Genomic DNA, 10,285 nt, shown 5'->3' on the forward strand with positions numbered 1-10,285 from the left:
AGACAAAACAGTGTGCAGAATCTTCTGTTAATAAAACATTATGAAGTGGTTAAATACTAGGCGATTTGATTATCCTAGAAAATGAGAAATAATAAAGCTTTTAAGAACCAAATAAAATGAGGTTGGAAAAAAAGGAAGATATTGATACTTCTGCAGGGAAGTGGGAGTTCTGTTTTTTTATATTGTCTGCAAACATTTCTGTGACTAAGAAGGTATCAACCCTCACGTCATGTGGATGGATGTCTTATACGTATGTCTCTTGCAGTGCATTTTAGGAGTTGATGACTATGTGCTAATTCCTAAGCTCTAACAGGACACAGGGAAGAGGTTCCTAAGAGAAGACAGACATGCACGTACACAAACACACACTTTTTTTTCTTAAATGAAAGCTTAGATTCATCGAATCTCAAAGAATATCCTATCTGCCACCCCCCAAATTTCTATCCTGATCTACGCAAAAATGCTGGGATCCTTGTGAACAAAATTTGAATGTGGGAAAAGGACTGATCTGAACTGTGCTCTTTCACTGTTTGTTTAGTAACAGAAAGTTATGCTTTAGGAGAATCTAAATATAGATACTCCCTTCTGCACATAGTTCACAGTCTAAGAAAGATAGGCACAGCCTGGGAACAGGGCAGCTTGGAAGAGACAATAACTAAATCTCTTCAAACTCATTCTATGGTATTATTGACATCCTGCACAAAAGCATCACAGAAGAAAAGATAATTACTGGAAATTTGGGGAAAAAAAGTAACAAAGAAGAAAAAAAACCACAACAAACCAAAACAAACCACCAAGGGTATCCCAACATCTTCTAATGAGGACAGAGCTGTCACCCCGTCAGGTGGTCAGATGTTTCTCTTGGAATGTGTATATGGAAGGAAGAAAGAAGGACAGTGCATACACTTTAATGACTGACCTTCACAGAAAAAGATTTTTGTTTTTTACTTTTTTTTTTTTTTCCCCTGCTGATAGTTGAAAAGTAACTCTTTTAGGCCAAATGGCAGAGGCCAGCATTTAGGTCTGCCAGACCCCTGGTTTCAAATCTGTTTTTCTTCCTAACATGGGTGACTTTTCAGTTAACTTGTTTATATGAACAAACCTGTTGGCAGCAGCAAACTCAGCATGGAAATTCAATAACTGTTCTTTTCTGGCAGCAGGAGCAGACCTTAGCTGAAATCCCAGGAGAGTAGATTCTGATTTCTCAGCAGTTTAATGGCAGTCTTGGAAGTAAATTTTTGTTGAATATTATTTGCGTAGATTTAATTAACATCAATAAACTGTAATGAATAATGGTTTCGCTGAAATGCAGTTTCTAGCTGAAAACTGTTCTGGCAGAAATTCTGCAGGCTTGCTCTCTTTCTTTCTAGATCACTACAAGGTTGGGTCATACCGATGGAGCTGTGAAACCAATACCTGCATTGCTTCTGCATAAATTATGTTTGTCCTCTGCTTAAATACTCAGTCACTAACTATCTCTGATGGTACTCTTTAGGTATGTTTTGTCAGTTCTTGTTAAACTTTTGAGACACTTTGAAACTGGCTGAAAACATAAGGTAAAAGCAAACATTTCAACTCTTTCCTGCTACAATTATTTTTACCACAGAAGATGGAAATCTGAAGCTTATATTCAGTGGTAACTAATGAGAAAGGAGTATCACTGTAATGAAACCTAAAAGTTCAATCTATAAGGCAAAGGCCAAAAGGCCAAGGCCCATCTTCATAAAAGACTCAGTTCTTTAAAGACACTCTGACAAAGAGTAACATTCTGTAATTCTACCTTTGGCTGATGTTTGTTGTGGATGTTTGGGAGAATGATATAGGTATTTTACTTGTAAATATCAAAAATGCAGAGTTTGTTGGAAAGATGGTAAATATTTCTGGAATAATTTTGGACAAACCGAGAACAAAATATGTCTGGTATTCCACAGAACCTGGATAATAGGATTGCCTAAAGCTTTACTTAGATGTGTCTGCTGTAAAGAAACAAATGCTAGAGCAGAATTTCAGGATGAGACCATCAAGGTAATTGAAGGTCCCTGCATTTCAATGCATAAAAAGCAAGTCAAAGCAGGAAAGGATCGCCATGGATAATATACAGTTCACTGAAGATCTCTGCTTCGTGGGATCAACACAGACAAAACAAGCAAACAAAATATTTGAATTCAAACTGAGAAGAAATAAAACATAAAAATGCCAGTTTATTTAAAAGAGCCTTACTTGCTTCCACAATACTGATGTACTACCCCCATAAGAAAACAGATGCTTCCAACAGAGAAATTCAAAGAAAGATAACAGGAAAGACAAAACAACCACTCAAGAAAAAAAAAAGGAATCTGAAGACTGTCTTACTTTCAGAAGAAACAAAAGATATAAAATACAAAGTAAGGGTTCATAAAATGTGAAATAAAGCATACGAAACTGAGAGAAAACGATGTTTCTGTCTCCCAACAGATGATAGTATAAGTAGCCGATCAAAACAAGTTACTGCACCACAACAGGATACTCTGAAATTCAATATAACTACATGTAATAGACAACAAAAACTCCACGAGCTGCAAAAACACTGCACTTTCATTCACTCACTGATAAAAATTCACATGACCAGTATAAATCTTGTTCTGAGAAAAAAAAAAAAAAAGAAAAAGGAAAACTAAAACCATTCTCCTTTTATAAACATGCACCCTTAGCTTTTTGTGTTACACAAGGTTAACTGAAAAACCTTTCTATTCTGTATTTCTTTATGAACACAGTACTAACGTGTTCTTGAGAAAAATGTTTCTGTAATTAGTTTCTCACTTCTTAGTTACTTGTCAATAATGTGAACCCTACCTACAACTATGTCAAATCTTTATCCACACAAATTATGCAGGGTGCATTTTTCCTTTCAGTTTCTACCTTCCATTTGGAAGCCCAGCTACTTGTGGTTTGGGAATGATCTCAGCTCTTCTACATTTGCTCTTCTACTTTGGACCAAATCTAAGCCCAGTTAAGACCTTAATTTAACACTACGCATGAAAACTTTGTTTTGATGCAAAGATTACAACCAACTCTATTGTTTTCTTTCTGTCAGCCCTCACTTGGCCTAAGTACTTTGTCAGGGTCCCACGTGCACCAACAGGCCTTAATAAGCCCAACAAGCCTCACCTGCCCCTGCCCATGGGCTCAGGAGCCCCATTTAAGCTGAACCGTGGGCCTTCAGTCTGTACTAGAGCTATAAGAGCCTCTAGCTTAGCACTGGCTATGCTTAACCATAGGCCATGTTCATCTGGATCTTTGCCTTCAGACCAATCTCCTAGCTTGTCCTCAGTGTTTTCTTATCAGTATGGACCTACTTAGTAGTCAGTAGCTTATGCCTGTTGCTAGTACAATTTTCTCCTCTTGTTTGCAGCCTGAATATTAATCATTTGAGTCTCACTCTATATATGTCCCTAGTTCAGTATGGAGAGAATGAGTTGTTCTCCCTTCATTGTTACTAGCCCTGGTGACTTTAAACCCCTCTGGAGCCGAGAATGGTCTCTATTTGTTCCATTAGTCCTATTTTTGTTTCCCAACAGCAGGGAAAAACAAAACAAACAAACAACAAAAAAATCAGCAGCTATTTGCTGTGTCCCTTTTCATATTGTGTTAAGGATTAAGCATAACACTGAGTTTACACAAATTGAATTCTAGCCCAAAGATAGTACAAATCACTCTATCTGATGCTACACCTCTACTTTCAAAAGCAGCTTGCTTTTGCTATGGCAGATTCCCAAACTCTTTAAATCTTTCTCTTCATAACCATAATTCAGGCCTATGATTAATACAGAAGAAAAGACCAACAAATGAAGCACGTTAAATCCTAAGCCATCTTCCCTTCCCAATTCTAACCATTCAGAAGACAGACCTGTTAAGTATGAATAAACCATAGATTTCAATCCTTTTTCTTCAGAATCTTAAGTGCAACTGTGGGCTTTATGCTTAGCATTGCCAAGCCAATCACACAGTCGCATATTTGTTCTCACTGAAACCTTCCTCTTTAACAACTAGGTCAGCATTTTTAAGGAAATGGGCTCTATGCAGCAGCTATTCAATTTCCCATCACTACCTCTAATACCAATATAAGATGATGCAAAAAAGCCATACTTGATTAGAAGGTCAGTCAGGTATAAAGCAACCAGCAGGAAAACTCTATTTACTTCTGGATCACCTGGGACTTTAGTACCTGCAGGTAGGTAAGAAAGACAGAATACAAGTAAGAAGGGAAAGAATAGCATTTAATGTTGAACAACATCCCAACTCTGTGTGGTTACTCGCATCTACAACATCATTCATTAGAACTACACTAGCAGTTCATTTAAACTTCATGAAAGATGATTCAACTGAAGTACAAAATCTCTTCTGAACTGGGAGTCGGGCTGGGTGACTCCTGGCCCGTGAAAGGTTGGCTTTGTCTTTGGTATTGAGCACCATCTAGTGGTCCTCAAAGTGACCAAGGAGATAGACTTTGAGCCTTTAGTTGTGGGATCTTCTCAATAGTGTCTTTTTTTTTTTTTTTTTTTTTTTCCAGTGACAACTGCAGCACCATACACTTAGTCCTCAGCTATTTTGGGTATAATCCAAAACACTACTTTCTAACATATTTTTATTGAAACAGCAAGCATAACAGGACAAGCCAGCCTAAAACTGATTTTGCAGAAGCTTTATATAGTGTCTTAAAAAAAACAAAACACCTACTATGTCCCCCAAGAAAAATGGCAGAAAATACTAGGTTTATTTTATATCCCCCCCCCCAAGTTATTGATTTAATATCTTAAACGCCCCTTTTAAAATTTTCTGTTAGTCATCTTTTTAATTATAGCTGGATGTGTATGAACTGTGACCATACTGTTTCTCTATAACATCCCATTTATCTTCTCATCTCTCCATATTTCCTTTTTAATGATTTGGATCACCAACTAGAGAGCAGAATTTGATGCTGACTGCCAACGAGTCAGACATTTCCAACACAAACTGAGCATAAGTCAAGGTGCTGACAAATCAAGTGGATTTGAAATCCATTTCAGTCACAGTAAATTCAATGTATGGAGCAGTTCAGAAAGAAGAGTAAGTTGCATAAAAAGAAGCATAGGTAGTATTAGGAAGCGTTCAGAAAGGAGCATAAGTAGTATTAGGAAACAGCAGTTTGCTCATGACTCTGATATGTTAACAATTTAGCAAAAAGTTTACATTTGACATGTAATGCTATGCAATTCCTGAAGCCTTTTAACTAGCACAGGAAACCTGTTAACCAGTTACTGAATTCAGACAGATGTTGAAACACATTCTGCACACTTTCCAACCATGACTGGGATGCAAACTAGTGAACCACATGGAGGTGACAAAACACATTTTTTGGTCAATTTAATCACAGAACCACAGAACTGTAGGGGTTGGAAGGGACCTCGAGAGATCATCAGGTCCAACCCCCCTGCCAAAGCACGTTCCTTAGAGCAGGCTGCTGAGGTAGGCGTCCAGGCGGGCCTTGGATATCTGCAGAGAAGATATTTAGAAGATTTTCTGGCTTATTTTTTTCCGCTGTGGATTTTTTTCCTAATGATTTAATTCAGTAGCAACATGCAAGCAGTAGGAGTTTATGTATAAACATACGCTGTTGTCACTGGAGGGACTGTTCCACAACGCAGTAACCCCCACCAGCACTTTCTGGTATTTTCCGTCGCTGGGGCTCTCCGCCCCTCGAGCGGGCCCTCTGTGACAACAGCCGCGCTGCGGACACCCGCGCCGCCACCCGCAGCGGCGCTAACGCCCCGGCCGCCATTTTGGGCGAGGCCACCAACGGCACGGCGGGGCGCGGGCCCGAGCCAAGATGGCTGCCGGCCAACGCGCCGCCCGGCCAGCGCCCGCCCCGCCGCGCCGCGCCGCGCCGCGCCTCGTCCCGCCTCGCCCCGCCTCGGATGCGGCCGGGCGCGCCCCGGCAGTGGTTCTCCTCATGCCGGAAGCGGCGGGGTTCCGGGCCGGCCGGGCGGCGATGGCAGCGGGCCGGCAGCGGCGGCGCGGCTCGGCGGGCGCCTCCGCCTCCCGGTGCGGCGGCGCGGGCTGAGGGGAGCGGGCCGCCTGCCGCCGCCCTCCCGCTCCCTCCTTCTCCGCTGGAGGAAGGTGAGGGGCGGCCGGGAGGGTGAGGGCACGGGAGGAGCCCGGGGCGGGGGGCTCGGGGAGCTGCAGGTAGAAGCAGCGTCTCCAGAGGGAAATGAGCAGCGGGGAGAAAAAAAAACGCCTCACAACTTAAGCTGTGGGGTAAACGTGAACTCTGGAGCTTAGGAATCCATTGGGGAAAAACTTACCCAAACAGCTTCTTAGGTGTTTCTGTGTTGTTTAACTAAAAGCATTAACTCGGTGTATTACAAAGCTAACATTACTGATAAGTTATATGTAAGTATAAGGTAAACAACAAGTATGCACCAAACTAACGGTTTTCTGTGGCGTTTCACTGGATGTCTGACTGTGTTAGCCACCTTAACCATAGCAGTGTGAGGACCAGAACAACTTCCCCAGTGCCACCCTGGTCAGATTCTGCCGGGTCAGGACTGAGGGTGTCCTTCAGATGTGAAAAACCAGAAAGTCTGTGGAGATTGGTGCCTAGGAAGATTAATTTAGCCCTGGGAAGGGGGATCTAAAAAGATGTAATGGCTTTGGTGTCAATGGTGTCTAACTCTCATGTAATTCTGTTAATAGTCACTGTTCAGTATGCATAAAACATCTCTTAAACAAGCACGCTCGCTGTCTAGTATATTTAGAAATACCAGTTAGCTCGTGATATATTTGGTTTAGAACAGTCCTCCAACAATTGACTTTGATCCTCTCAAAAAATCTTAGGAAAGGCTCTGTTGGTCCGCAGTCTGATTAACTGTGCCTGGTAGAACTCCGGGCAGCTGCAGTGGAGTGGGGGCTCCCCCTGCCCTGCCCAAGGGTTATCTTGAGGGAAAGCAACAACTTTGCTATTAGTGAAGGTGCTTTACCTAGTGTGCTTGTGGCTGGTTTAAAGAAGGCTTCAAGTCACTTAGACCCGTACAGCCAGCCAGAGATTTTAAAGCAGCTAAAAGTTGAGCACAGTGGTGTGTGTGGAGCCTCAGTTACTGTGCTTTTTTTTTGGGGGGGGGGGGGGGGGGGGGCAGACAGTTGATGGGTGTCTGGTTTGTTCTGCAATGAGTCGGTTACGAATACCCCAGTTACTAATACCCACGTTACTAATACCCACGTTCACCTCCTTTCCTCCAGAAGGCATAGTGCAACTGTTTACACAGGTAGAGCAGAAATACAGTTAGTTACAGGTAACATCCTATAGCACATATCCTCATGTGCACAAATGGGACAGGTACACAGCTTTAGTACATACCTTCTCATGTGTAAAATTGAAACTCTTTTTTTATAGGGTTCCTATATGGGCACTCAGCTAAAGCTTAATTAAACTGGATGTTGGTGCACTGCAAACAAGTAGTGATGCTCATGTTACTAACTGGCTGGCAGCATGTTTGTTTTAGACACGAAAGAGCTGTACAGAAATTCTGAATTTATGGAAAGTCTCATATAGTCTCACTGTGTGGCTAGAATCACTGGTAGCAGATTGGATGAATAACTTAGCCAATTCACAACTTCTGTTTTGTTAACTCAATACTTGACTTCAGCCTGGCAGAACTTAATAGCTAGCAGGCCCTACACTAGCCAGAGCTGTTGATGGAGCAATGTATACAGCTACCATGAGCCTGTTTCTGATGTAGAACTACATGATTTTTCTCTGATGTAGAGCGAACTCAGGTATTTAGAAATGTGTGCATGCTGGTTTTTTTACTGGTGTGTTAGGAAAGTTATAAAAAAGTTACCTTATGAAAATCAAGCGCCACCTGTGTCCCCCTTCTCCAAACTCTACTGAATGTGTACTTCTTGTTTTGTTACAGGTGCAGAGCATGGAGAATGATGAACTTCCGCCAGAGGATGGGATGGATTGGTGTGGGGTTGTACTTGCTAGCAAGTGCTGCAGCTTTTTATTATGTCTTTGAAATCAATGAGACTTACAACAAACTAGCACTGGAGCACATTCAGCAACATCCCAAGGAACCACAGGAAGGAACCACATGGACGCACTCCTTAAAAGTACGACTGCTATCCTTGCCTTTTTGGCTGTGGACTATAATCTTTTTAATACCATATTTACAGATGTTCTTGTTCCTCTATTCCTGTACAAGAGCTGACCCCAAAACTGTTGGCTATTGCATCATTCCTATCTGCTTGGCTGTTATTTGCAATCGTCATCAAACATTTGTGAAGGCCTCTAATCAGATCAGTAGATTACAGCTGATTGACACTTAACTCAATTTCTAGTTTCCGTAGCTGTTTTGAAGCAATTGCATATGCCTGATCTAATCACGAGACTGAAGTTCTGAGTGAAGGCTGGAAAGAGCCTTTTCTTTGAAACTGTTAAGCAATGAACGGTGACTGTTTTCTATTTAAAAAAAAAATTACAGAAGTTTTTTAAAGTATGGGTCTGTCCAAGTGACTTGAGTGGGAGAGCCCTGTGTGACACTTGATGGAAATATTCCTCATTTTGCCTTAATGATGCAAAATTGCTACACTCCATCTGAAACGTTCTGTGGGGAAATAAGTTTCTGGTCCATAACTTTACTCCTGTGCAAAAAAAAATAATAATGACTTTCTTTGTTTTCCCTTGGAGTAAAATCAATGAAAAGATGCTTCTTTTGTGATAAATGTAAAAGGACAAAAAATCAGACTTGATTATAAAAGTTGCACTTAGCACAATTCTTTGCTTTTTCTTTTAAGTAATCCATACCTACATCAGTGCTGGTTTTTAAGGAATTTTTTTAAAATAAATTTAGGAAATACAGGAAGCAAAGAATAAAGTATGTGCAAATCTTTAAAGAGAAAAAGGTACTTTTTGTCTGTGGTATCATACTTTTTTTTTTCCCGGTGACCAGAATACCACGCTGTAGCAGGTAGGCAGTGAGGAGTGGCGCAAGCCTGGGGGCTGGTGCTTTACGCTTTTTCCCTACGATGTCAAAAGCAGCTTGTGCTGGCATTGGGCTGCAGTATGCACAAAATGTTGTTTTTAAGCGTTGCCTTCTCCTACCTATAGGAATCTCCTTTGATAAAATTCGAAGCGATTGGAATTTACTGCCATTCTGATTTCACTCCAGACATGAAAAACATGTTCTGCGAGCGCTGGTGTATTAAGAACACTTCTAATTTGTGAAAGTTAACTGATACTAGGTTGGGGGGACGCTCCAAGACTGTTGTAAGACAGATACTATGTTTCTTCCAGAAATTTGAGTAAGATACATTCTTCTTCCTGCAGTGAATGCAGTTTTTCCTCAGTCATGCTGAAATTCCACTGACATTTCTTACCCTGGTTTCAGCCCCCGTTTTCCAGTGCTATTTCGGTATAGCATTTAATTCTAACTACTGGATTGTGTATTTGGAATAATGTCAAATCTGTTCTTTCTTTTCTCCTTTTTTGTTTCATAGTATAACTAAGCTTTTGAGCCATTGTGGAAGTAACCTGAATGTGAAAACAGTGCAAAACACTGACTTGGAAAGTAGCAGGCCCTAAACATTATGAGCTAAACTTCTCAGTTATCATTTTGATTGTACGTGATTGTCAGTACCTAATCATCACAGATGCTGATCCACTTCTGACTGCTGTAAGGGAATCCTGGAGCCTGTCAGCTTTCTCCAGCTTTGGAAAGAGCGCTATTTTCAGTGTTGCTATGTTCAGGCATGGTAGTTACAACACCTTAAACTTTGTTTGCATTTGGAGATATTTCCAGGCTGTGGTTTCAAATGCCAGCATTGGTGCTAGGACCCGAAAACACAATGTAGCCTTTACAAGAAGGTTTTAAGTTCTAAGTGCAATATGAAAAGGAGGAAGCTGCCATCCTAATATGCTGGAGTAAGAATAAAGTATCAACTCTGACTTCTAGTATCTTTTGGAGTCAGAGCTTTTAAGTTGTGTTGTTTCTTAACTCTAAAAATCATCATCTTATTTATCTATAAAATAAAAACTTTTCAGTGTTTATAACAGAAGTCTGTCAATACAGATATATATGAATGGCATTTTCTTGTGTACGTTTGCTGTTAGAAAGCAGTGCTAGCAGTCAGCTGCTGTAGCTTATTGTTCTCCTGTCCTTCCCTCCGTGTGTGTTTGATCACTTTTGTTGTCTTTTTATTCTCTGAGTCCTAATTACTTGGCTCTCGACTGAATTTTTGGGGATAGGTGGATGAAACTGAATCCCTTCAC

At 41.0% G+C, this 10,285-nt stretch overlaps 1 protein-coding gene and 1 long non-coding RNA gene across 2 annotated transcripts; one reads left to right on the forward strand and one right to left on the reverse strand.

The window, feature by feature from the left end:
- Positions 1 to 4,124: 4,124 nt before the first annotated feature.
- LOC136790971 (uncharacterized) lies at positions 4,125 to 5,903 on the reverse strand. Its single transcript, XR_010831979.1, has 2 exons — positions 5,629 to 5,903; positions 4,125 to 5,511 (listed from the first exon to the last, which is right to left on the reverse strand). It is a non-coding gene; the product is annotated as an uncharacterized lncRNA (long non-coding RNA).
- Positions 5,904 to 5,951: 48 nt separating this feature from the next.
- Positions 5,952 to 9,993, forward strand: LYSET (lysosomal enzyme trafficking factor). The gene is made up of 2 exons (XM_048070502.2): positions 5,952 to 6,135; positions 7,932 to 9,993. Exon 2 carries the CDS (start codon positions 7,948 to 7,950, stop codon positions 8,341 to 8,343), a length of 396 nt encoding a protein of 131 aa, XP_047926459.1. The 5' UTR covers positions 5,952 to 6,135; positions 7,932 to 7,947; the 3' UTR covers positions 8,344 to 9,993.
- Positions 9,994 to 10,285: the final 292 nt, after the last annotated feature.

This window comes from Anser cygnoides, chromosome 5 (assembly GCF_040182565.1).
Source record: "Anser cygnoides isolate HZ-2024a breed goose chromosome 5, Taihu_goose_T2T_genome, whole genome shotgun sequence".
NCBI classification, from domain to species: domain Eukaryota; kingdom Metazoa; phylum Chordata; class Aves; order Anseriformes; family Anatidae; genus Anser; species Anser cygnoides.

Excerpts from the sequence above, each read along its gene's own strand:
- LYSET (XM_048070502.2), top strand. The coding sequence starts at position 7,948 with ATGATGAACTTCCGCCAGAGGATGGGATGGATTGGTGTGGGGTTGTAC.